At 40.0% G+C, this 27,993-nt stretch overlaps 2 protein-coding genes across 5 annotated transcripts in view; both read right to left on the reverse strand.

Moving 5' to 3' along the window:
- The window catches only part of ttc39a (tetratricopeptide repeat domain 39A), a 46,324-nt gene extending 34,476 nt beyond the window's left edge, over nt 1–11,848 (reverse strand). The window contains exons 1-5 of the mRNA XM_088350179.1: nt 11,839–11,848; nt 7,425–7,662; nt 4,732–4,782; nt 4,591–4,641; nt 1,117–1,170 (exon numbers count right to left, since the gene is read on the reverse strand). Coding sequence (XP_088206305.1) covers nt 1,117–1,170; nt 4,591–4,641; nt 4,732–4,782; nt 7,425–7,662; nt 11,839–11,848 — 404 coding nt within the window. The remainder of the gene's footprint in view (nt 1–1,116; nt 1,171–4,590; nt 4,642–4,731; nt 4,783–7,424; nt 7,663–11,838) is intronic.
- eps15 (epidermal growth factor receptor pathway substrate 15) overlaps nt 11,092–27,993 on the reverse strand; it is a 31,618-nt gene continuing 14,716 nt past the window's right edge. For 2 of the 4 annotated variants that reach the window (XM_088349778.1, XM_088349775.1), the window contains 14 exons: nt 26,886–26,968; nt 26,383–26,455; nt 25,058–25,264; nt 24,419–24,616; nt 22,329–22,709; nt 22,176–22,268; nt 20,982–21,138; nt 20,842–20,886; nt 19,126–19,514; nt 19,001–19,070; nt 18,863–18,927; nt 17,248–17,383; nt 16,982–17,187; nt 11,092–14,426 (listed from right to left, as the gene is read on the reverse strand). In XM_088349778.1, the coding sequence (XP_088205904.1) occupies nt 14,286–14,426; nt 16,982–17,187; nt 17,248–17,383; nt 18,863–18,927; nt 19,001–19,070; nt 19,126–19,514; nt 20,842–20,886; nt 20,982–21,138; nt 22,176–22,268; nt 22,329–22,709; nt 24,419–24,616; nt 25,058–25,264; nt 26,383–26,455; nt 26,886–26,968 (2,244 nt within the window). In that variant the 3' untranslated portion in view covers nt 11,092–14,285. The remainder of the gene's footprint in view (nt 14,427–16,981; nt 17,188–17,247; nt 17,384–18,862; nt 18,928–19,000; nt 19,071–19,125; nt 19,515–20,841; nt 20,887–20,981; nt 21,139–22,175; nt 22,269–22,328; nt 22,710–24,418; nt 24,617–25,057; nt 25,265–26,382; nt 26,456–26,885; nt 26,969–27,993) is intronic. The other 2 variants (XM_088349776.1, XM_088349777.1) reach the window with 2 other exon arrangements.

Genomic DNA, 27,993 nt, shown 5'->3' on the forward strand with positions numbered 1-27,993 from the left:
GCCACTTCGGTTTCCTCCAACATTCCAAAAACATAAATTTTAGGTTAATTATCCGGTCTAAATTGTCCCTAGGTGTGAATGAGCGAGCGACTTGTCCGTCTCTGTGTGCCCTGCGACTGGCCCGCAACAAGTTCAGGGTGTCCCCTGCCCGAAAACAGCTGGGATGGGCTCCCGCACCCCCGCAACCCTACTGAGGATAAGCGGTGCAGAATGAATGTATTTTGATAACTATGTATTTTCTCATCGTTAGTTGACCACATTATCATTATATTTTAATGGATTATCAATAAACAATCGAAGTAAGAATTGATACTATTATTCCATCCATCCATTATCTGCACCACTTATCCTCAGTAGGGTCGCGGGGATGCTGGAGCCCATCTGAGCCGTCTTCGGGCAGTGGGCAGGGGACATCCTGAAATGGTTGCCAGCTAATTGCAGGGCACACAGGGACAGACAATTCGCTCGCTCATTCACACCTAGGGACAATTTGGACCGGTAAATTAACCTAGCATGCATGTTTTGGGAATGTGGGACAATACCGGAGTGCCCGGAGGAAACCCACGTAAGCACGGGGAGAACATGCAAACTCCAAACAGGAGGTTCGATCTCATGACCTCAGGACTGTGCCACACACGCGCTAACCACTGCGCCACCGTGCTGCCTGATACTATTATTATTATAATTAAGGTTTGATCCCATGACCTCAGAACTGTGCCGCGGACGCGCTAATGACTCAATCGCCGTGCCGCCCTTGACCGATTCATCGATTATTAAATTCATTGTTAGTTGCAGCCCTACTCTGAACCTAAAAACGCCCCTGTTGCCATGCAAAGCCTATGTACATGTCATAGATAAGAAAGAAGCGTGTTGTCATAGCGACCAAAACAATATTTGAGGGTGACTGGCTGAAACATAAAGGGACATTTAAGCTAACTAAATTCAAATAACCTGCAGTTTTTCTCTGCATGATGCCCTACTTTATTGACGCGACAATACCGATGACCTTCCCCATACATCAGTGCGTCACAAGTCACTTTAACTTAGCTCCCTGCCACATTGTTATTGAAAGCGTCGCCATGGTAACACGCTAAAAAGTCCATTGTGCGGCCTTACCCGTTGGAGGGATTTGCTTGTTCCGGGACATCTTTGTTGTCGTGTAACTGCAGCCTACAAAAACGAACAACAGCATAGAAGATCATCTCGAGGGGTGAAATCCATCCGAGCGACCGACAAGTGCACGAGGAATACGATCGCGGTTACTACGTTAAGGGTTGGATTTTGAACAGCTTTGTTTGTGTGCTTTTGAAAACAGTTTGTGAATTTTTTTTTCACTAAAGAGGATGATTAGAACATATGCCAGGAAAACAATTAAAGTGGCAGCAACAGTTTGTTTTTGAAGTAGTCTAACATCTGTTGAAAAACAATTTCTTTCAAGAAAGTGGGAGTTGCTTGTCATGCTAGGTACAAGCCCCTATAGCAAGAAAAAAAACAATCCAGTGAGTGACAGAAAGAGAATAGAATGTGTTGTTAGCAAAGATGCTGACAAAACCGAAGCAGGAACCGACCTGGCTGTTCCACTCATCTTAGAAAATAGAATTATCATCAATCAGCTGTGGTCCGTCCGTACTGAAGATTAAATTGGGTGATACACTGTTTCTATAGCAACGCCGAATGTTTTAGACCGGTTAACTCATTCAATGCCATAATGTATAAACACGTTTCAGAAGCATTGTCCCGCAGTACCATAATGTATTTTTTTTTGTTTGTTTCATTTTAAAAAACTAATGTAAAGGGTTTAGCGCAACGCATCAATAAGTATCAAGTTTCTGGGGATGCTTTTAGTATGGTAAATTATCATTTGGAGTGGCTTTGAGCAGGTCTTTGTCCACACATTAAGGAAGCCCCCACCTCTGAGTGTTGCTTCCTGTATCCAGCGTTTGAGAGTGTGTAGGCAGGTCAATATGGCGAGTAGGCGTGGTGAAGCAGTGTGGTGAGAAAAGGGAAGATATGGATACATAGCTAATACTTCACCAGAGTTTGTTTTCTTTCTAAAAATGATGAAGTCCCTTTGTCATCGTCGGGGCAAAGAGGGACGGCATTTCGTGCACCTTCGCAGGAAAGTGATCACCATGGTGACCGAAATTGTGTAATCACATCATCGGATACATTGAGCGCTGAAAACCTCTTCCTAAGTTTGTGCATCGTTCATAAGTTCAGTGTTCTTGCATTAAAATGTTAATTTTAAAACGGAGTCTCCTTTTTATGGAAAGTATTGTTTAGATATTGGAGGTAATGCAAAAAATAAAAAATAAAGTGCCAAAGTTATGTTGTGCTTGCAATGCACCCCTTCATAAAAAGTAGTTTTTCCGTTTTCTAAAGAAAGATGAGGGTTGAGGCTTTTCTTTTGATATTTCCTATGCCTATACAGTAACAAAACTATTTTTTTTAATTTTCAAAATGGCAAAAATTTGCTGGCACCGGCTCTTCCCATTTGAGGAACAATTATGGTGAAAACTAAACAAAAATAGATGGCGTTACAATCACATAGAGATAACCTTTAATGAGAACACAAAACCGACATGTACTGCACAACTCATAGTTAGGGAAAACAAGTGGGAGCTTTGAAGCTGGAGGCATCTGGCTCAAGCTATAATGTTTTTTTTATTTTAATGCACAGATCAGGACACTTAACACTGGGTGATCCTGCTACCTGTTTACTTTTGTGTCAATCGCAAACAAAAACATACAACTGTAAACATTAGGAGACAAACTGCGCATGCTCTGTAACAGGGGTCAGGAACCTTTTTGACTCAAAGAGCCATGAAAGCAAAATATATTAATTTTATTTTGGGAAAGAGCCACACCGTATATTATGAGACAAATTTACTATATTGCTAAACCCGCACCCCAGACAAAAGCTTAGTCTTCAGCACATTTATTTTTGATGATTTGATAAAAATTATGAAAAGAGAATAATGCCAGAGCCCGTGTCCCAAAATCAACAAACATACCACTTTAAACTTGTCTCTTTCTTGCAATAACTCAAGATCGGTTAAACTCATGTTGACCCTTTTTTTGCATACATATTGGTTTCAAAACGAGATGCAAGCAGTTATTTTGTAAAAACGTCACAACATTCTGCAAACAGGAAGCCTGATGTGCTTACCTTTGGCGCAGACGGCGTAGGGCGAGAGAGCTTGCACTTTTTGCATAGCTCCACCCATCCCTCCCACTCACCCAATCAAATAACTTTAAATTATCTTCCGGTGTTTTGGCGTATTTACAGTTTGTTCTGTGGATTTCATCATAAAGTATCTGAACACTGAACACAGATAAGTGAGCTTTTATATAAAGGATTCTTTAGCGTTGTACAGCCAAAACGAGTATTTTTGTTTTTTGGTGTGACACCTTGACTGTAAATTGTAGTGAAAAACGTGCCCTATATATTCTGCGAAGTACTGCATTATAATTCAGCTTTGGTCTGGCTTTGAGTGTATGTGAACAGGATTAATGGCTCAGATTTTGAACGAGATGGAGAAAATTTGCATGCAATCAAATTTGTCTCTGAGCCACAGGTACTCATAGAAAGAGCCATATATGGCTCGCGAGCCATAGGTTCCCAACCCCTGCTCTGTAACAATGTGGTATTATCTGTAACGTAGTTCTTAGATTATCAAGCACATAACATCACAGAGCAGGGGTGGCCAACTTGGTCCCCGAGAGCTGCATGTCCTGCATGTTTTGGGAGTTATTCTGCTCTGACCCAGGTGATTCCAATCACCCCCATCATCATCAAGCTCCCACACGGCCTGCTAACAAGCTGAAAATTTGCATCAGCGGAAGTTGGAGAGGAGAAACCTCCAAAACATGTGGGACATGCGGCTCTGGAGGACTAAGTTGGCCACCAGACATAGAGAGAGGGAGTGAATAGTCACTTTAGATTGATTTACTGTTTACTTTTGTCATGAACAAAATATTTAAAGTGCATATGCCTGTTTCTACTTGACCAGAGTCCCAGGTTGTGAGCGTTTGATTTATTTATTTTACACAGGAGTGTTAAACACACTTTATATTGTTGAACTGTTTAATTATTTTGTGTGAAAATTCTTGAAGTACAGTAGCATATGTCTACGTGACCAAATATCCTACTAGAGATTTGTTTCTAAATAGTGAAACTCATTGCATATTGTTTTACAGTTGACTTTTGTTGTGAACAAAGTACTTGAAGTACAGTTGGCTATGTCTACTTGAGCGGTTGTCTCAGGTTGTGAGAGTTAGATTTAATTTTCTAAACTAGCTTTATAAACAGCTGATTGTTGTTTTTTATATCGGAGTCTGTTTATTTCGTCGCACTTCAAGTGTAGGATAAATCTGTTGCTGGTGAGGTGCAATAAATATTACAATGTATGTCTGTTCTTCTCTGTTTAACAGACTCGAATGCTGCTGAGAACATTTCAAATTTTTGTTTTAAAGTAACTTTGCCTGGTAACGAGTTACTCTTACCGTAGAGTAATTCAGTTACTAATTGAGTTACTTTTTTGAAGAAACGAGTCGAACACTGGTGTCACCTAGCTTAAATTGACTCACTGGAAGTCAGCGATGATAGGATCCAACGCTGCAGTGTTTATGACTGATAATCTATTGGGAACAAAAAAAATTAATGTTATTAAAAGAGTCCATCTTTGTGTTTGAGTTGAAGCGTGCCCAGAGGGGTGAAAGGGCCGCTACCTGCTCGGGGAGTCCAGTTCATCAGGAAGGTGTTGCGCCTCCGTGACATTCCTACAAAGGGTTAAAGTTCGACTTTAAGCCAAGTCAAGTCATTTTTATTTGTGACGCCCTTATTCACAAAGAGTCTCAAAGGGCTGCACAGATCAGAGACTATTGAAAACTACAGACTATTATGACACCATCCCCTCATCTAAAACCTACATGAGGGCAAATAATACACATGTTATCAACATAAAATATAGATTATTCATATGCTATAGAGTAGAAGTGTGTTTTAACTTTACCCGACGGATCTTGTGACTTTCGGGAGAAGACGACAAAGGACCCAACTCGAGGATGAAACACGTTTTAAGCCATCGAAACAAATTGATTCGCAGATGGTGTTCATGCCAAGTGAGTTGACAGGAAGCGGCTGGGTATGACGTGCTTCCCGACGAATGGCCGTTTGAAGGCCGAATTTTTAATGCTTTGGAGCAGGGGTGTCAGTCATTTGGGCTCGGGGGCCACTTGCTAGGAAAAGAAACCCTCACTGGGGCCGGACTAGCAGATATGAGAGAGAAAAAGAACGTAAAAGACAGACAGAAAAAAGAAGAAAGAAAGAAAATAAAGTGAAAAGAGAGAAAGATAGAGAGGCAGTGACATACAAAAAGAGAAAAAGGACAGTGAGAAACCAAGAAAGAAAAAAAAGGAGTAAGAACGAGAGAAATGCAAGAGAGAGATAAAAAGAGAGAATATGAGAGAAAAAGAAAGAGAGAAAGAAACAGAGATAAGAGATAGGAGACATTTACATTTCATATCGCTAAACCGTAGCCAACGGTTCCCCTTATAAATGACTGCAATTCTCCTTATCAAGTGATAATGAACCTTACAAACAACAACACGGCACCTATTTACTCACAGCAAGACAGACTGCGTGGAATACCACAACAATTTTGGCAAACTACGATGACGTTGTTGTATGCTACCGATGATTAGAAAATGTGAAAAATGAGATTTCTCTTACAGAATTTTTTTTTTTAAATACAACAAAAAATCCAGTACGAAGTTAGTCATTTGCCATTTGCCCCTGTATGCATCCACCTAGTTACTCCGCTTTACCAACTAAAGTCAGTCACATCCCACAAAGGTTTCATACCTCTCAACCTTAGATAGATAGATAGATAAATACTTTATTCATCCCCGCAGGGAAATTCACATTTCCAGCAGCATCCCTGAGCTGAGAACAATACAATAATAAAGCAAAAAGAATACAATATACAAATACCCAGTGTGACGTGCAAATGCCCACTGTAGCGTGTTGTATAGAATATCTAAATAGTGCTACACAGAATACATATTGCAATAAAATTCGGTAATATGCGATGTAGGGGGTGTGGTTTAATGTGGGCTTTTACTCTGCCGGGTAGAGTTAAAGAGCCTCTCTTCCCCCTGAGATTCGATCTGCAACCTCAGTGGAAATGTTTAAATCTAAGCCTAAAACACACTTATATTCTATAGCATATGAATAACCTATATTTTATATTTATAATATGTGCATTATTTGCCCTCGTGTAGGTTTTAGATGATGGGATGGTGTCATAATAGTCTGTGGTTTGCAATAGTCTTTGATCTGTGCAGCTCTTTGAGACTCTTTGCGGAAGGGCCATGCAAATAAACATGACTTGACTTAGGCAACTTCTACCTTATAAATGATTGCAACTCCCCTTATCAAGCGATAATAAAACTTACAAATATAGTGTGGTGCCTATTTACTCACAGCAAGACAGACTATGTCAAATACCACCACATTAGAGCTGAAATGGGCAAAATAAAATCGGTCTAACAAAAAAAAAATAGATTTATGTGAAAAAGAAAAAAAATCCAGTAGAAAAATTGGTATTTTGGTACTCTGCCCCCATCTGCATCTACTTAGTAACTCCACTTTACCAACTCAAGTCAGTCACATCAGGAATATCATTTTTAATATATTGAGATTGGTCTGACAAAAAAATGTTTTTTTTTTAAGTTAAAAAAAAATCTAGTAAATAAAATGTTAATCGAAGTCTTTGCTTTGATCTGTGCAGCCCTTTGAGACTCTTTGTGATTAAGGGTTATACAAATAAACATGAATTGACACTATCTGAAATGATCAAAAACGTATAAAATACGAGGAAACCCAATTTGTTGACAGGTATATTAATAATATGAATCATTCATAAAGACACATTTTACAAACCAAAAAATATTATATATACATACACACACATATATATATATATATATATATATATAATTACTTTATTTTAATGTTTTTATCTGGTTAAGTGGGAGTTTGGAACGCATTAGCCAATTACCATAGGCTTATATGCCCTGTCATACGACAATTTCACCTTACGACCCCCACCTTAGAACAGATTCATGTCGCATCATTATCATTTTCTAACAATAACGAAAAAAACGAAAAATACTCAATAAATGGAGACAATAATATACGAGGTACGACAAAAAAAATTGCTAACAATCCTGCTTGACCACATCAGTCTGTAAAATGTCGTCAGACAGGCTGTCGACACACAAAACGAGTTCCCGGCGTCCTCAAACACGCCGCCATATCACGAAATAGACGTGTTAATTAGAATGACAAATCAAAAAATGAATTAAATAGAGAAAACTAACACGGGGACCTTGCGACAAGGCGACACGAGCGAACTCACTTGCTGCCGTCTTTTTTTTTGACACTCCGGCTCCACTTGAGGAAACTCATTTCTCCACGGCGGGGCAAGGAAGCTTCTTGACGGAGGGTCGACACTCGGGAAGCTCCCGCAGACCCGAGAAAGGACCAGCGAAAGCGGCTGAGTGGGAGGGGGAAAGTGGGGAAAAGAGGAGGGCCCACCCGGTTAACTATCTTCTCCCACGCCTCCGTAATGCCGGAAGGAAAATAAGGTGCGTTTGCTGGCGGCGAAGATAACCGTCGTCGATAGTTTCGATTTTGACATCGATATCGCTCGTCATGAGCGCTTTTTACTCTTTGTTACAAATATTCCTAGGAGGTGAATCAATAACAGAATAGAATAATAAAAATTGGTATGTTTATTAGACTAAGTTGAAATAAAACTAAAGGGAACAACATTTTCCTACTACTTATCTTTTTTTGGTATACTGTATTTGGCTATTAAGCATTAATGTTGAATCACAATTTTATTGAATAGCATACTTAACGGGGAAAGTAAGAAAAGGCCCTCTTCACCTCGACTTCTCTCTCCCTGTATCAGTCTGTCCATCCACCTGTCTTATCTCTCTCTCTCTCTCTCTGTGTATGTCTCTCTGCATCCATCCGTCTCTCTCTGTATCCGTCTTTCTGTATCTGTCCATCTCTGTCTCTGTCTGTCTCTCTCTGCATCTGTCCGTCTCTCTCTGTATATGTCCGTTTCTCTATGTAACCGTATCTCTGTATCTGTCTGTCTCGGTTTGTCTTTGTCCGTTTCTCTCTGTATCTGTCTCTTTGTATCCGTCTGTCTCCCTGGGTAACTGTTTCTCTGTATCCGTCTGTCTCTGTTTGTCTCTGTCCGTCTCTCTGTATCTGTCTCTCTGCATCTGTCCGTGCATCTCTGTATCTGTCTGTCTCTGTTTGTCTTTGTCTGTATCTCTGTATCTGTCTCTTTGTATCTGTCTGTCTGTCTCTCTTTCACTCTCTCTCTGTCTTTCTGTATCTGTTCGCCTCTCTCTTTCTGTATCTGTCTGTCTGTCCGGGAACAAATATTTCATACTAGTAAGCCTTTTTTTTTTGGTATACTGTATTTAGCTATTAAGCGTTTATACTAAATCGCAATTCTATTGTATAGCATACTACAAGTTAAGGTTAAGAAAAGGCTCTCCTCACCTTAACGTCTCTCTCTCTCCATCTCTCTGTATCTGTCTATCTGTCCGCATCTGTCTGCCTCTGTAACTGTATCTCTGTATCTGTCCTTCTGTTTTTCTTTGTCTATCTCTCTGAATCTGTCTCTCTCGGTCCATCTGTCTCTCTCTTTATCTGTCCTTGTCTATTTTTGTCTTTCTGTATTTGTTCATCTCTGTATCTGTCTGTCTCTCTGTCACTATCAATCTGTCTCTTTGTCTCCATCTGTCTGTCCCTGTATCTGTCTAGTGTCTCTCTATCTGCCTGTAAGTCAGTCTTTTTTTTTTGTCTCCCTGCCTTGCAAAAATAATAGTCAAAGGGAATTTTTCATGACCGGCACAAATTCTAAGTGCTACAAGCCCCTGGTGACCCGACAAAAAAACTTAGTTGAATTTTCTAAGTCCTGCAAGCCATTGGTGGCCCAACGAGTCCCCAAACACAAGCCCGATTTCCATTACTAGGGTAACCATGTGAGGAAAAACACACAAACTGACACAAACCGAAATGAGAAAATCAAACAACGATTAAGTATCAACATTTGGAGTATGACTTGCTATCACCAACCACAATAATATGTTTATTTTATTGTGCATTGATGTTGACTATTTTTTTTGGTATTGTTACCCAATTCAATTTCTATTGCAGCCTGGAAGGGGGTTTACTACTTGTGTGGCTCTTTCTCAAGGTTTCTTATTGTCCTCATGCTGGCAATGGACTCCGGCGCTTCATCACTCTTGCTTCTGCTGGACCTTAGTGCTGCCTTTGACACTGTGCACCATAATATCTTACTAGAACCGTTGGAAAAATGAATTGGTCTCTCAGGAACCGTCCTCTTATGGTTAAAATCCTACCTCTCAGATAGGACGCACTGTGTTAAATATGGTGCAATGACATCTGAGCCCTTTAGTGTTGCCTGTGGTGTTCTGCACAGTTCAGTACTTGCCCCCCTTCTTTTCAGAATTTACATGCAGAATTGATCAGTTTCTATTGCTATGCATCCATCCATCCATGGATGCATCCATCCATGGATGCATCCATCCATGGATCCATCCATCCATTCATGATCCATCCATCCATTCATCCATGGATGCATCCAGCAGTGGAGCCATCCATCATCATGTAGGTTTAAGATCAGGTAATTGTGTAATTGTAATTTTGTGCAGTCCTTTGAGACATTTTTGTGATTAAGGTCTATATAAATAAATGTGACTTGACTTGACAATAGCGATGGATCCATCCATCCATGGATCCATCCATCCATGGATCCATCCATCCATGGATCCATCCATCCATGGATCCATTCATCCATCCATTCAGTGATAGATCCATCCATCATCCATTCATCAATGGATCAATCAATCCATCCATCCATTTATCCATGGATCAATCCATCCATCCATCCATGCATCCATCCATTCAGTGATGGATCCATCCATCATCCATTCTTCAATCTATCTATCCATTAATCCATGGATACATTCGTCCATGGATCTATCCATCCATGGATCCATACATCCATCCATCTATTCAGCGATGGATCCATCCATCGCCAGCTCGGTAGCCTAGATGGTAGGGCGCCCGCTCCGAGACTGGGAGGTCTTTTGTTCAAGCCTCGGCCCAGTCATACCTAAGACTTACAACATTGGTACTCATTGCCTCCCTGCTTGGAGCTCGGCATTAAGGGTTGGAATTGGGGAGTTTGGTCACCTAATGACTCCCAACAGAGCAGTTGGGTCTAAAATGGCGGCGCCCTGTTTGGCTGCGGCTGCATCGGCTCGCTACAGTTTAACTGTACGGGTCAGGTGTATCGACATTTCGTTCTGTGTGCATGGTTACAAAGAACGACAATAAAAGTAAATTCTTCTTCCATCATCCATTCGTCAATGGATACATTCATCCATGGATCCATGGATCAATCAATCCATCCATGGATCCATTCATCCATCAATCCATTCAGCGATGGATCCATGCATCCATTAATCCATGGATACATTCATCCATCATCCATTCATCAATGGAACCATCTATCCATCCATCCAACCGATAGATGGATAGATGAAAAAATTCCCATCCATAATTTTTTTCCCCACTTCTGGCGTTCTGCAAAATATTTTAACCCAATGCGGACCACGACTCTAAAATGTTGCCTTAGCCCTGGTTCATATGTTCTCAGATTGAAAAGGATCCCCGATAATGTGCGAATAAATACTCTTTTATAGTACGTCCAAATTGATATACTCAAAGGCATATATTCGTTATCCTCTGCAAAGAACTCGTAAAAAGATTCAATTTGAAGTTGATCGTCTTGTTTAAACTGCCCACAATGAGAAGTACAATGTCTAATGAATTTAGGTAACTTTTTACACTACTGTATTTTTGTTGTATTTAAAAATATATATATTTTAATGTTTTTTTTTTTAAATTGAACAACATATATTTGGGGCTAAATTTTGGTTACTTCTTTAAATTAATAAAAAGCAAATGGATAATGTGGATTTGTTTGATGATGTATCAATTTATTTGTTCTTTTTAGCTGTACAAAGATAGGAATACAAGTTTCAAGTGGAGAGACGGGCTTCAGCCCAAAAACCTTTAAACCGCTGTCTTTAAAACAACAAAAAGATACATTTCAAGTTATTACAATATTTAAAAATATGCCAAAAAAGGATCATCTCTTAAACGTTACATTTATTGACATCGTGATTTTAATGCTTCTTATTGGATTTGGATGCAGTTTATTTCATGCTCTTCTCGGATAAAACATGCTTGGCTACGGAAGCCCAAGAGTGCCAAAATGTAATGAATTTAAGGGAAAATTTGGAAGATTTTTTTTGCTAAATAACAGGGGGCGTGGTAAATCATTTAAAAAAAATCACCCCCAGGATACAGCATCCCCGCCTTATGATGTTTTCACTTTACGGTGCAGAAAAAGATGCTTTTTCGGTCCTTTTTTACAACATACAATGTAAATCGTCTGCATTTATATAGCACTTTCAAGTCAATGAGACCTCCCGAAGAGCTTTACAATTTGCTTCACACTTTTCCCTTTTACGCACAAATTTTTTCTGGTTCCCAAAAACTTGCAAATGCAAACTTAGTTACATCCCTCGGATCCCTGTCTGCTATTGGTCGATGATGAATATATAAAATGCCGGTCTGCGACTGCCATCAAGGCGGTCTGCGATTGCCGTCAAGGCATCATAAAACTACAGATAAGCTGTTGACTAAACTACCTCCTATCATGCCCTTCTCTTCGATCAGCACAGAATCTCCTTTGCAAGTCAGGAATACAATACTGTATTTTCATTACTGTATTGGTGCAAGGCTTGCAGAGATGCTAAAGGAAAAAGCAAAATCGATTAACGACTGGGACTATTAAAAGTTAGAGAATAGATGAAGATATCCTTTAAGGTCATGAAAATCCTCGTAAGTTGAAGACTGAAAATCTGTTTTTATTTTAACCTGCCGGCTAAGCCCCTCCTCCCTGCATCCACCTGCTACTCCACCTGAACATCTTAAATCATGTCACAACAAAGGTACAGTAAATGTCATTTTTTTCCTTTACATGTACATTTATGTTATTTAATCACGTACAACCATATTACTCATTAGGACTATTTTAATGTTTGTATCCAAGGTTAGGCATGAATTAGCTACGCACAAACTTAGGTTTCTATCACATTATAGAGCCATTTCACATTGCAATCTCCACCTTAGAATGGATTAATGTTGTATCCCGAGGTCTACTGTAGGTTATTATCATAAAATATGTACACACTTATTTCAAAGTGCCATTTCACAGAATAACTTCTGCTGTCAATCAAAACAAAGAGGGTGGGGCTAAAGGAACGAAAAGGCTCACACATCTCATCTACGTTGATTTACAGGAATAAAAATTAAAGACATTAAGAAAAGTATGTACATATATTTAACTCATTCAGTTTCCCAAAGACGTATTTTCACGTCAGTCACATGTTCCTCACGCATTTTAAATTGATCAAATATACAAGAGTAAAATGTGCCTCTTTTAAGGTATGATTTAGATTAAATGAATCCATTAATTACAATTAACTGAAATTTAAATAAAAAAACTAAGTGTAATCGATTTTTTTTCACGCCATTTACCTTTTTTTGCATTGCATTGCCAATTAAAATATTACCCAGGGAAACTTTTTTTTTGTGTGTAATTATACAATATATTAACCTACGCAACATTTTTTGCTTATTATTTAAATCGAGTTTGATTATTTTTTTTTTAACCACTAAGAGGTGCCAAATAATACACACTGTGCCTTTAATAGGAGCAAAATGATGTACTATCGATTTAACAATTCATCACATCCACTACACAGCATCATCTCCAAACAGAAGAGCAGCTTCAGCGATAGACTGCTGTCACAGTCTTGTTCCACGGACAGACTGAGGAAATAATTTCTTCCTCATGCTATGAGGCTCTTTAACTCCACCTGGGGGAGTAAAAGCCCACATTAAACCCCCACATTTGCATATTACCCTATTTAAATACTCTATAGCAACACGTTATATTGGGTATTTTTGTATTCTATATCTTTTATTTTATTATTTTATTTTTCAACACAAGGATACTGCTGGAAGTGTGAATTTCCCTTTGGGGATGAATAAAGTATCTATCTATCTAGCAGAATACTGATGCTTGTTTTAAAGGTAATTTTTCTAATTTAGGGATATTTTGACTTTAATGTATACCTAAATTATACTTAAAAAAAGTAACTGTCTTTTGTAACCTATTGTAGATTTTTAATGCAATCTTTAGTATTCTTTTCCTTATTTTGGTCAAAATATTTCTCAAAATGAATGTATTTATAAACTTTTTTCAAGATAAAATCATGTTGCCTGTTTAAGTGTGATTCATTTTCTCAATTTACAATATTTGTATTTAATTTTAAACTAGATAATACTCTTGTCTCTTCTGGGGGAAATCAGAAATCATTTCCTAAGATAAGCAATTTAACATAATCTGATTAAAATTTTGATAACAGTATAAGATTAAATATTTAATAAGATTAAAATTATGAAATATTAGAAAAATATTTTCAATCCATTTTCAAGAAAATGAAGTACCGATTTAATCATAATGACAGCCCAAAAATGAATAGCATTACATCATTTCCCATTAATTAGCAAAACGTTTTTATTTTAAAAGTTCATTTTTATTTATTGCATTTTGTCACGCTTGGGCTTCTGTAGCAGGCCAGACGAGTCAGATCATTCTTTAGTGGCATGCTTTTCACATCTGCTGGTTTCTGTCTGGACCGTGCCGGCTGGGGAGTGGGAATAAAACCACATTCAGTCATGGTGGCTGCTACATTCCAGTTCACTTTGAAATTATTTTGTGACTCAAAGTATCCCTCACAAAGAACCAAGCAGACCTGGTCTAAAATGGACTGTAGTGGGTTAGTGGATAAAGCTCTAGACTCAAGTGTGAGTGCAGGTTTAGAATAAGTTACATTACAGATTACGTCCAAAAAAGAATCTTGAAATCACTGTTTTGTGTCCCTGTTCATCCTCACAAGGGGATGGAAGAGACAGTCCTGCAGGGTTCCCCCACCCCAAGTTTTGCAGCTTGAAGAGGCCACGGTGGGCTGAGGGTTTTATGTGTTTTGGGGGGAGATGATGGATACAAAAAGAAGACCCCCTCCCCTCAGGAGACTTCAGACTTGCTGAGAGCGATGGCCAACTCGAGGTCTTCTTGCTCCTGCTGGTTGAGGCGGGCCAGGCGTTCTTTCTCTTCGCGCTCGCTCTCGCGCTTTGCCCACTCGATCATGTCTTCTTCTGTTGGATACTTGTACAACAAAAAGACAGAAGAATTTAAAAAAAATTGGAGTGAAATATTGTAAAAAGTCAAGTCATGTGTTAAAAACATAACTACAAAAGCAGTAAAGTTGATGACAAATTTATACAGGTATTGATATACACGATCTAGCCATTGGGGGCAGTCTAATATAGCTAGGAAGACGATCGAACACTAATCACTACTGGCTGTGACTTGAATCACATCATAAAGATGCCGATATGGGTTTGGCTGAATTACTTCCAACAATGTCTTTCTATTTAATCAATTTAGAATATGACGGTAAATGGTTTGCATATGTATAGCGCTTTTCAAGTCACTGTAGACCTCCCAAAGCGTTTTACGTTTTCCCACTCAGACCTTCTCACTCACACAGATAGCCTGTGACACTTTTGAACCTGCAACCTCTCAGTCCTAAGACGAGCGCTCTACATCCTGCCTAATGTGCTTTGTAAAGATTTAGTGAAATGATCATACTTTTTCTTTTTTACTGTATTTATTCACCAGGTGTCTCAAGACAGTGATGCTAAAGTTTTAATTTGAATCTGGAGTCTACCCCCTGCATCCACCTGCTTCACCACTCAACCAGCTCATGTCACATCACACATAGATAAATACAATTTCATTTTTCGTATATATATATATATAAATATAAATATCTCATCTCATTAGCCCTACCGCTTATCCTCAGTAGGGTCGTGGGGGGCTGGAGCCCATCCCAGCCATCTCCAGGCAGTGTGCAGGGGACACCCTGAACTGGTTGCCAGCCAATCGCAGGGCACACGGGGACAGACAACTCACTCGCTCAGTCACACCTAGGGACAATTTGGACCGTCCAATTCACCTGTAATGCATGTCTTTGGAATGTGGTAGGAAACCGGAGTGCCCGGAGGAAACCCACGCAAGCACGGGGAGAACATACAAACTCCGCACAGGAAGTCTGGAGCTGGATTTGAACCCACGACAGGTTCCACAAGCGCTAACCACTGCGCTGCCGTGCTGCCCTATATATAATATACAATATACAGAAGTAGTACTCATTTCAAAGTTTTTATTTGGTGTACGAGGGTCTGGAACGCATTAGTTACGCAGTGGTTCCCAAAGTGGGGTCCACGGACTCTCAGGGGCTGAAAACGTCTTTTGAGGGGTTCTGCGACATGTTGTCTGAGACAGTAATAATTGAATATTTTCGGAAGAACAAAAAAATGTTTCCTTCTGTTTCACGACATCTCACATCCTATATATCCTATTTTGAGTCCAGCCCAGTTAAGTGATTCGGGCAGTGCCATGCCCCAGCCCGACAGTGTTGGTAGCTTAACACACACACAGAGACAGACAGAGAGAGAGAAACAGAGAGAGAGACAGAGACACACAGACTGAGAGAGGACGCATGGCACGAGAGGCAGGAGTGGACTTGACTCGGATTGTGGTTTGCGCTGCACGTATATAGTTTTGATGTGACAACTCAAACTTGATTGAAGAGGTCGCGCCAGAGGATTGCTAATCTCGCTGACGTGTTCGAATGATCAAATCAGCTCAATCTTTCTCGGTGAGGCCCAAGGGTCAACACTATCTGGGTGAAGGAGAAAGTTCCAGCTTTTCTGGAGAAGTTGGCTTTACACTCGTCTTGGGAGCATGGCCGCTATTGGTGTGTGTCTGTGTGTATGGATAAGTTTGAAGCACAATGTAAAGCACTTTGGGAGGTCTTCATTGAGTGGAAAAGCGCTATATAAATGCAGACCATTTACCATTTATGGAAGAAGCGAATCTGAGATAACTTTTAGCTATTAAGTGCTGGGAAATTGGCAAAGAAGAAAATCCAGCGGTCTTTGCAAACTTTGCGGCGAGGTTTGACCTCTATTTTAATTCTAATGAATTGTCTAGAAAAGAAGAATCATGGGTTCAAGATCCTTTTGGTTTCAATCTTGACATGATGCACGACGGCAAAGAACTCATATAACTCAATCATTCAGAAGCTATCTGTCAACCATTGGAGAACAAGTCAAACAGCACCTTTTGGTGTGAGGGGTTGGAACTGTTCCCAAAATTCGCCAAATCGGCCGTGGAATACTATGTTCCCTTCGTTACTACGTACAAGTGTGAGGCGCAGGTTTCAACTCTAGAAGATTCGAAGACCAAAAAAAGGAAATCGTCTGGAAGCTAATTATGATATGGGAGTCGCCCTTTCCAAATTTAGGATTTATTTGTACCGGATGGGCATAGCGGTGTCCAGCATTACATTATTGACGAAAGTTGAGGGTCCGAGAACTTTTTGGACAACTCACTGGGTGGAGTTCAAGCCCTGGGTGAGAGTTTGGGAACCACTGGTTTATATCCTCCTGCTATAAAAACGATTTCACGTTGTGATCCCACCACCATAAAGTCGTACCCCGGGGGTGAAGTGTATACAGACACTGCTTTTCTGTTTTATGGTCTATAGAATGCTCGTCTTGCGGGCCGAGAATAAAAAAACTGGCTTTGTTGTTCCTTCTTCAGTGGACGGAAGGATTGTGGTGAGGGAAAGGACAGGAAAGGGCGCATCTCACTTTTTCAAAGCTGGCAAATCGGTCTGATTCCGGCACGTGCTGGCGAGGAGGGGAAGAGGGTGCGAAGGGATCGGATGCTGGATCCTTGGCGGGAAGGGAGGAGGAAGAGGATGAGGAGGAGAACTCTCCGGAGGTCTGCGTGGGGAAGTGGCCGCGTCGGTGGAAGGAATCCGAGGATTCAGTTCTGGAGAGGGAGGATCTCTTACCTGTGGCGGCGTCAAAGCAGGTCATTGGCCGCTTTCAAAACGCATGGGCTCGGTACTGACCTGGAGGCGGGGGTGGCGGTCTCGTGGGGGTCCCCGTTTTGGGAGGGAGGGCCGGGGGGATGTCGGCATTGGCGGGCTGGCTGTCATCTTGGAACAAATTTTTATTGTTGACGGCGAATTGATCGGTGCCGTTTGACTGCAAGATGCAGAAAACGTATACATAAGGCAAAGTTAGATGCCCAGCATCAGACTGCCCCCTAGAGGCCAAGTCATGCACAGCGGAAAGGTTTTTTTTAAGCTATTATGTATACCAACAAAGTTTATCATCAAAATCAATCAACAAGTACAAGTCTTCAATAGCAATTAATGTAATATTTATACTGTGTTACTACAGTATTCATTTATTAAAAACAACGAATAACAATTGTGATTGCAATCTAAGAAAATAGTATTAATCATGTTTTAATCCCATTCTGGGGTCTGGGGATAAATTCAACAAATTAATAATATGTTATTTAAAAAAAAAAACTAAGAAATAAAGGGGTTGGTAGTTAGGTGCTCTTGATGAAACAATCATTATTATATACTTAATTGTGGCACCAATTAGCTGCAGACTATGGCTCGCCACTAGCCACTATTGTTATAGGTAACGTCTCCCTTGTGTGTCACTCGCCTTCCAGAGCTGAGTCCTCTGATTCCAGCATCTTACACTTCCCCTTTCCTTCTCTAGCCACTCATATTAGCCACATAGCTGCAGGCTATGGTTTGCAGGTAGCCACTAGTGTTATTGCTAGCAGCTTTGTGTAAATAAAGCTTGCTTTGTCCTTCTTTGTCACATGCCTTCACCAGCTGAATCCTGTAATTCAGGCATTTTCCAATTTCCTTGCACAATTTCCCCTCATGTTAGCCCCTTCGCTGAAGGCTATAGCTCGTTGCTTGCTACTATTGTCATTAAAAGCAGCTTCTGCTTTAACTAACCTTCAGTGTCACCCGCCTTTACACAGCTGGGTCCTCTGATTAAACGTAAACTTTTTTTCACTGCTTCCTACTCCAGCCTCCCAGGTTAACCAGTTTGCTGCTGACTATGCCTCACAGGAAGCTAGTGTTGTTATCGTTAGCTGCTCTGTGTAAATAGTTTGCTTCGTCTTTCATTGTCATCATCCACAGCAGAGTGATGTGATTAAGGCATATTTTACTCCCCTCTCCCACACTGTTTCCTTTTTCAGCCACTCATTTTAACCGCTTGGCTGCATAAATCTTTTTAACCTTTTCGTTAATACTGATTCAAAGTAATTCTTCATGTGATTAAGGGCCGTAGAAATAAACATGACTTGAATTAATTAATTCTTTTGAAAATTAAGTATTCCCAGCAGTCAAGTCATATTTATTTGTATAGTCCTTAATCACAAAATGTTTCAAAGGGCTGCACACACCACCATTTGAACATTATCATCATCTTATTTAGGCTAATCAGGTTCTTGCATATTACATATAAGTAGTACTTACTATATATTATTTTGTCATTTTATCAATCAATTATTCAGTAAATAAAATATGTTTACGAAAGTAGTAAACATTGTTTGAGCCTTCAGGCCTGTTCGAATTGGACGGTGGACAGAAAAGTGCCCTCAGGCTACAGTTGGAACAACTTAAGTTTCCTAAAAACTGTATTTACCTTTGTCAGGGCGCTGAAGTCAGCAAATCCGAATGATTCGTTCCCAAACACAGCAGCAAACGGATCTATGATCAAGCATCGTAGAAACATTTGAAATGTGTTAAGCGCCCCATAGAGCATCACAACAGAAAGTACTACCTGGGTCTGAGCTGGCGCTGACTATAGTGCCCCCGGGGGCGAAAGGGTCATTGGCTGCTGCGCTGTCCTTCTACGAATATAAAACGTTATGTAATGTTACCCTTCTGCCCTCGCAGAAGACTCACCAATGTCAGAGCGGCGCTGGGAGGCGAGGTGCTAAACGGATCCGCTCCTTTGTACCGAGAACCGAACGGGTCTTCCTCACCGGCCGCGTTCACCGAGGGAGGGAACGCTTCCGATTCGGCTGGGTTTTTCTGTGTCGAACTGAAGGGATCCGCCACCGGAGGTGCGGTCGGCCGGGTAGCAAAAGGATCGGATTCCGTCGGCGCCAACGGTGCGGGGTCCTTGCGCTTGGCGACAAACAAGTCCGGCTCGGTTGCGTCGGTGTTGCCGAACGGGTCGGCAGCCTCGGAAAAAGGGTCGCCTGAGGAGAAATGGCTGCTGGCGCTTTGCCCGAAGAAGTTTTCTGTGGCAAACGGGTCAGACCCTTTGAAAGGATCGCCGCCGAATGGATCTGATGGGACCAAAAAAGTGGACTGGGTAGCAGTTGGTCATGTGGTTACAATGGAACACGCAGAGACAATTCAATTATGTGTAGGTGTCCAAACGTTTCCCGTGAGGGCCAAATACAGAGAAATTGAAGCCACTATTGTTGTTTTACAATAAAGACATAAGCCTGGAGAGGGATGGGCGCCACCAGGCTCTTCTTCCCCAAGACACACAACAGGAAATTATGCCCCTATGACCCTAGTGGTTAAGGGATTCAAGTAACAGTTGCAAAAAAACTGGTACAAGGGTCAGCTGTGGAAAGTAAGTGGCTGCTAAGTGCTTAAATCACCACAGGGACAACTTGGCAAATGGCCATTTAGGCTTCTGTAGTAGTAAGACGGTGGTTTAAACATATCAGCTTGCTTATTTGTCTAATATAATTACACATGAGTAAAGCAAGAGTCATATTTACAAGAAAATACATGTGTGTTTGCTTATTTGAATCAATAGTGTTTTATTCTAATAAATGAAGTAATTTAACACCACTAGGGGTTGCAATACAATACAAAATGGGGCTTCAGGAAGCAAGCAAGCTTTAGAGCAGGGGTCTCCAACGTGGTGCTATATAGATGCACAACATTTACATTTAACATTAACATCACCAACATATTTATTAAACTCATTGGTTTGTTAATAAGTAGAGATCTAGATTGGATTGAATTTGTATAATTTAATGGTGACAGCACTATAATAACAATGACAATAAGAATAGTCATTGTTGATGACAATAATAACAGTAACAACAACAAAAATAATAGTCTCGATAATAGTTATTATTCTAACAAGATTAATTATTAGCTTGCCTCATCTATTGACTGTATAAGGCTGCTCACTAACATTATTTGGATACCAAAAATACTACTACCAATAATAATATTCACAATAATAGTCACATAAGTTATAATAATGATAATCACCACAATAGGTATAATAACAGATTAATTATTAGTTTAACCTATCTATTAACTTTTTAATGCATCTTATCCCTATTTAAGATTCAGACACCAGTAATAATGACAATAATAACAGTAGTGGTAAGAACAGTTAGCTAACTATCAAGCAACTTTTTTTGCTATTTAACAAACCATTTAGTTAAGTTGCCATTTTAGAAGTGCATTGCAAACCGGGTGGCCGTTGGGCAAACTAGAAACAAAAAGTAGATCAGCGTTGGAGACCCGTTTTAGAGAATACCGCAGATTGTTAAAAAAAATGGTACTTTGGACTTCACTAATATCAAAGAACCAGGTATATGGTTCATTTGAAGGTTTTGTTGTTTGCTTTCCTAAACTTACCAGCAGTGTCCACTTTTCCAAAAAGGTCGTCTTTAAAAGGATCGTCTAAAAAAAAAAAAGGAATGAAAAAAACATTTTACTTTTCTCAAATTTATGCGGCAACAAAAGATCACGGATGATGTCGATCGGATAGTGCTCACGTTCAACAAACGGGTCCGTGTGAAAGAAGTCGATCTCTGGTTGGCCAGAAGGGGCTGGCGGGCTGCGGGGAGGGGTTGCCTCTGCCGGTACTGAGAACAGGGTGCCTTCTGAGGGAGGGCCAGCTTCCAGTTTTACTTCAGGTTCTGGTGATGACTCCTGTTGGAAAATGGGAAAATTCACATTTACAAATTCACACAAACGTCTTATTTGAATGCTACCAAGGATGGAAAAATTAGGTCTTTCCAGTTCAGTGTAAATTAGATAATTTGAATTGAAATGTCTTGTCATTGTTGTTCTTAGCAAACGGCACAAAGCAAATGCTATCACAGGGGCAAAGTAGGGGAGGGGCATTAAGTGTAAGGTGGGCGTGACTGTCTGCGCAACTGTGATAGGCTGGTGTATGCTGTGAGTCAAACAGCAGGGCGGGCGGGCGCACTAGTCAATGTGTCCACCAAAACAAATTAAGAAGCATGACACGAGCTAGCTTTTTGTATGTACACGGAATAGGACTGCGGCGAAAACCACTACGAACCATTCAGTATGCAGCAATCGCAGCTTATTTCACTTGTTAACACTACCGGTTACATATTGAAAATAAAAACGGTGAAAATGTGATATTTGATGAGTGTTTGTGAAGCATTTTGGGAAACAACAGTTAAAAAAATGGTCTGTGTTCATTTTAATGAAAGTGAAAGAGCTACCTTCTGACAATAACAACATACTTTAGCTAGCGGCATTGAACGGCTTTTACAACAAATACACGAAAACACACACAATTAGCAGTGTTTAGGTAGTACAAACAACCGCTCGCTTTTGGTATAATAAAGTCAAACTTGAGATGAAATGTGACAAAAGAGAATATACTTACATCGGGTCGCCGAGTTCCCTCCTTGATAAACTGAGCGCCACATAAGAAGGGGGTGAGGTGGGAGGAGTTGAAGGAGGGGGGGGGGGGGGGGGAGCGAAACGGCAATGACTAAGCATTGTGTCAGGGCCTCCCCCTCCCCTTCACAATAAGAGTGTCCACACCGTGTCCTCAGTTGACATAAGCTCGCGCTCAATGTTGTCAAGTCAATAAATGCTTTTATTGAGAAGGTAAGCTATATTTTTTACACCCGCGAAGCTCTGAACCCGCAAAAGTGGAACCGCGAACTAGCGAGGTTCCACTGTGTTAACATTTGGTATGTCTTTACCTTGGGTGGGCATGTTTTGGGCGACCCGGCTGCATCGTCTTGTGCTTCCGCAGATATTTTGGGTGAAGTGTTATTTCGCACCTGGAGAAGACACTAAAAAATGTAGATTTGACTTTCAAATGAGAATGAAATTAAATTATCCAAGACATTTACAGTTTTCTCCTGAGGCTTGGCAAGCGTGGGGAGATTTGTGTACATCTCAGAAGAGGCCAAGCTGGTATAAAGGTCATCCAAAGGATCAGGTTTCACCTTCTCCTCTTCTGGAGTCTTGGGGCGCTCATCTGATTCCTCTTCTTCTTTCTCTTCCTTCGCTGCATTCTCTGTTTGTTCTGAGAGTTCTTTTTGAGTGGGAGATGCAGCTGCTGGTTCTTGCGGTTGCTCCTCTTGGAAAGGGTCCTCCACATGGAGCTCTGTTGCCGTCCCCGCTGATCCATTAACCATGACCGGAGAGTTGTCTTCCAAAGCTCTTTTCCAGCTCAACTGGGCTATCATCGACCTCTCTTCCACTTGAAGGTCGTTCAGTTTGTGCTGGACCTAAATGACAGATAGTGTTTTTTTTCTAAACATTCAATCCTGATGAACTTTTTATTTTTTTATCATTTGCCCGAGAAAATACTTGAAAATTAATTTCTGTGAAAAAACAATAAAGTGCTAAGAAATGGAGGAAAGTTGTTTTACTGTGTTTTAACTTGCTTTTCTAATATTTAAAAAAAAACAATAACAACATAAAATGAGCATTTTACTGAGAAACGGTTGAAAACACCAATGTTTTTTTCCATCCTTTATTTTTAATTTTGTTTAATATTTTTTCATCTGCCTAGAAAAATAATCCTTAAATTTATGGGGTTTTTAATATAAGATAATACATATTCCAAAATACAAAAAAAATAAAACTGATTGAAGACACCTAATACCAGAAAAAAAAATACAACTGGTCAAAAAGACATAATAATTTGCAATTTTTTAATTAAATGCCTAGCAAAATAAGAATAAGAAACAAGAAAAAATATATTTGAAACTATATTTTTGACTGAAAACTAAGCTTGAAAAATATACCTTAAAATAGCACAATTACTAGGTAAGCTTTTTAGATTTAAAAAAGAAAATGTTTTTTAGTTGATTTTATCTAGTGAAATAATTTCCTTATTTTCAACTTGTTTTTAAAATGAAATACATTATACAATATATTTTCACCTAAAATTTAAAAGTGTATTGCAGGATGTTTTAAGTGATGAATAACAAGAGTATGAAGTTTGGATGTTAAGACAGGACTGTATGAGAGTGTGATTGTGCCGACTGTGTTGTATAGTGCAGAGACTTGGAGCCTGAATGCAGATTTGAGAAGCAAGTTAAATGTTTTTGAGATAAAGCGTTTGAGGAGTATGTTAGGAGTGACAAGATTGGATAGATTGAGAAATTGTGAGAGACAGACCTGGAGCAGTCTTTGCTGTCATGCACTTTCCGGACAAATTTTTAACATGTTACCTAGTGTTTACTCGTACTATGTTTGTGTACTGTAATACTAAATCTATTTCACCTTGGTCATCCTGGAGGGGGGATTACCACTTGTGAGGCCCCTTCTCAAGGTTTCATTTTCTTCACATTGAGGTTTCGAGTTTTTCCTTGCCCGCATGTTGGTTTAAGATCAGGTAATTGTGTAATTGTAACACAATTACCTGTCCTTTGAGACATTTTTGTGATTAAGGGCTATATAAATAAATGTGACTTGACTTGACTTGGAACTAAGCAAGCGTGTGGTACTCAGTTGGTTTGGACACATGGAGAGGGTGGATGAGGAGCGAACGTTGAAGAGGATCTAAAGAGCAGAAGTAAATGGAAGGAGACCAAGAGGAAGGCCGCGATTGACGTGGATGGATAGTGTTATGAGTGCACTGCAGGAAAGGGGTCTAAATGTAGTGGAAGCTAGAGCCCTTGTTGGTGATAGCAATTAGTAGAGAGGTGTTGTGAAAGGAGGCGTTCTAAGGGATGGTCAGGGCACCTGTATAATACAGCAGGGGTAAATCAGTGAAAGCTGTCGGGCCCTGCTGTTGAACAGAAGACAGCAGACCAATTTGGGTGCCGAGATGCTTAACTTTTTCCTTTTCTTTGTTTTTGTGTATGTGTTGTCTTGCTGGTGGTCAACCCTCTCGAGGGATATGACCAGGGTAGATAGATAGATAGAAAGTTTTAGAGAAGTACCAACCTTAATTTTTGGTGCCAAAATTGAATATTTAATCCCTAACCTGTGCAACTTGCGTGAAGGAGTCCCGCACAGACTCCTGTAGAGGCGTGAGCTGCTCCTGTGCAGCCTGGACCTTCTCCTGCAGTTTCCTGCTCTCCTCCTGCAAAGCCAGAAGCTCCTCCCGAGCCTGGACCAGCTCCTCTTCATACTGACATATCCTCTGCTCCTGCTCCTTGTGCTCAGACTGCAGCGACGTGATCTGACAGCAAATATATCAACCAAATTTCAAATCGTTTCGGTCACTCACACAATCACCTCGGATCACATTTATTCAAATACAGTAGACACCCAGGGATACGGCATACGACTTTCCGCTTTACGGAGTGAAATAAGATGGTTTTTTTGGCGTCTGTTTATGGGATTTTCATGCGTAATACGAGTCACGTCTCCAAGATGCCTGCATGCTGTTTAATCATATACACATATATGACACAAATATATGCTAATTTTATGTTTTAATTCTTTTATCTGAGGTGCAAGGGTTTTAAGAAGGCATAAGCCATTTACCATAGGTTTCTATCCCCCGCCATTCGGCAATTTCAGTTTGCGATCCCCACCTCAGAACGGATTAAAGTCGTATCCTGAGGTCTACTGTACATGTATGCCTTTGATTGTTTGGCTGGGAATAATATTTTGTAACCTGCTGGTTTTGAGGGGGGTGACATAAGCCTTCTGCCAAACCCACCAGTTGGCTCTCTTGGCTGGTCTGCTGCCGTATGTGTGCAAGCTGCTCCTCCAGCGAGCTCTTCTGCTGGTCCAGCTCCTCCAAAGTATCCTGGACCTTCTGACGCTGAGACTGAAGCTGCTGCAGTGCTTCGCTCTCTCTTGCCACCTCCCCCTGCAGGTCCTGTCCACAATATGTTACTTTCAGACAACTTATGCCTAAGTGGGTACTCGAACATGGCCCGTCTATGTTCACTGGCATTACCAATATATATAGAATTGACCGACTTCCCAAAAAATAGAAAGGAATACTCGTGCAAATGTAACGTAATTGATTGTGAATACAAGAAATGCAATACAATAAACTAAAATTGACAAATAATTACACACGATGAAGTCAAGTTGGAAAATAGTGCGAAAACCTAAGGTTATAAATAAAATATACTTTTTCCACTTCAGATTTTTTTCGCTGAATATATTTTTATTTCACTAAATAAATTCCGACACTCATTTTGTTAAAAAAATGTCTGGCTCCCTAAATTAGGCACACTTTAAAAATGTTATTTTACTAAAAAAAAAGTATTTTTAATCAATCTTAAAATTGGGATTTTTCTTTAAAATAAGAACAATTTCAGAAAATCAACAATATTTTAAAGAAATTAGTAAAAATAAATAAACGAATATTATAATTTTCTTATTTTACCCAAAATATTTTTTGAATATTTAAAAAAAATAATAATTGTTACCTTAAATGAGCAACAACAAAAGATATTTGCCATCTACCTCATTTTGGTCATTATTCATATCATCGCATGGTGTTTTGGGGGAAAATAAATCTTAAAATAAGAAACAAAACATTTATCAAGACAATTATTTGTATACGTAATAGACGCACTTGAACTGAAGTAAATTTTTATTGAGGAAAAATAGCCATTTTAATAAACAAAACAATAATTTTTACATGCTTTAAATCCTTCTGTTAATGAACACTGGGGAAAAAGAACTCATGAATCTAACCGGGACTTCAACTTTTACAGTATATACAGCCAAACATCGTCTTATATTAGGGGATTTTTTTTTTATAAACACTTAACAAAGAAAATGTGGGTGAGGAGTTCAGCTCACCGCACTATTTTCCCTCGCCGAATGTAGCACCACTATAAAAGATATAATAATGACATAACAGTGATGTGGGTGTACGTGGAGGTATCAGGTCTGCAATAAAAAGTGCAGTGTAAAGGCGTTCAAGCCTTATTCTGCCGAGAAGACAATCCGACAATATTCAAAATATATTGGTCTCACTTGGACTTCGTTGCTGCGTTCGCTGATGGCCGCCTCCTTCTCCTTGATCTCTTCTTCCACTGAGCTTTTCTCCCTGGAGTTCCAACACAAAAGATAGGAACATTTAGCCACTGAGGACAAGGGAGGCAGAATTCTAAACCTGCAAGGCCATTGCCAGCCCTCTGCAAAAGTAGCCTCAGCTTTAACCCCCTGGACAAACATGATCCTCAATGTAATTGCGTGAAGCGGAGAAAGCGAGCTTTTTCTTGATCTGTCAAGTATGTGGGAGATGAGAGGTGAGAAGCAGATGGCTGAGGCGAGGGAGGAGGAGAGGAAAGGAAGGACCAACCTCAGTTCTCTCTTGCCGCCTCTAGCAGTGCTTCAATAATTAGACACCAAATATCCTCCAACAAATCCACACTATTGAATTCATTTATAAAGTACATTTGATATTATGATTTTAGATCGTTTATGTAGGATGGTCGCCTGATAAAATATCAAAAACATGACCGTTCATATCATACCTTTGTAGTTCGACAATTTCGTTACTAAGGGAGTCCAGCTCTTTGATGGCAGAGAAATCAGCTGCCAGGTTGGCCATGTTGTTCTGGAGCAAAAACAGAGGATGAAGAAAGATGACATAGATGGACATTAAAAAGTCATCAAAATATTATATACAGTGAAGAAAATAATTATTTGAATCTCCCTGCTGTTTTGCTATTTCTCCCACTTAGAAATCATGGAGGGGTCTGAAATTTTCATTGTAGGTGTATATCCACTGTGAGAGAGATAAAGTAAAAAGAAAATTCCAGAAATCACAATGCATGATTTATTTATTTATTTGTGTGATACAGATGCAAATAAGTATTTGAACACCTATGTGTCATCTAGAATTCTAACCCTGAAAGACCTGTTAGTCAGCCCACTAGAAGTCCACCTGCACTCCATGTATCATCCTGAATCAGATGCACCTGTTTGAGGTCGTTATCTGCATAAAGACAGCTGTCCATTCCATATGATCAGTAAGACTTTAACTTGTAATATGGCAAAGACCAAAGAGCTGTCCAAAGACATCAGAGACAAAATTGTACAGCTCCACAAGGCTACAAAGCAATTGCCAAGCAGCTTGGTGAAAAAGGGTCCACTGTTGGAGCAATCGTTAGAAAATGGAAGAAGCTAACCATGACGGTCAATCTCAATCGGAATGCAAGATATCACCTCGTTGGATCTCAATTATTCTAAGAAAGGTAATGAATCAGCCCCTAACTACACGACAGGAGTTGGTAAATGACCTGAAAAGAGTTGGGACCACAGTTTCCAAGGTTACTGTAGGTAATACACCAAGACAACATGATTTGAAATAATGCATGGCACGAAAGGTTCCCCTGCTTAAACCAGCACATGTCAAGGGCCGTCTTAAGTTTGCACATGACCATTTGGATGATATAGAGGAGTCATGGGAGAAGGTTTTGTGGTCAGATAAGACCAAAATAGAACTTTTAGGTCGTAATTCCTTTAAGCGTGTTTGGGGGGAAAAAGAATGAAAAGTACAATCCGAAGAACACCATCCCTACTGTGAAGCATTGGGGCGGTAGCATCACGCTTTAGGGGTGTTTTTCTACACATGGGGCA

Source organism: Urocampus carinirostris, chromosome 12 (assembly GCF_059441175.1).
Source record: "Urocampus carinirostris isolate Australia breed hairy pipefish chromosome 12, RoL_Ucar_1.0, whole genome shotgun sequence".
NCBI lineage: Eukaryota > Metazoa > Chordata > Actinopteri > Syngnathiformes > Syngnathidae > Urocampus > Urocampus carinirostris.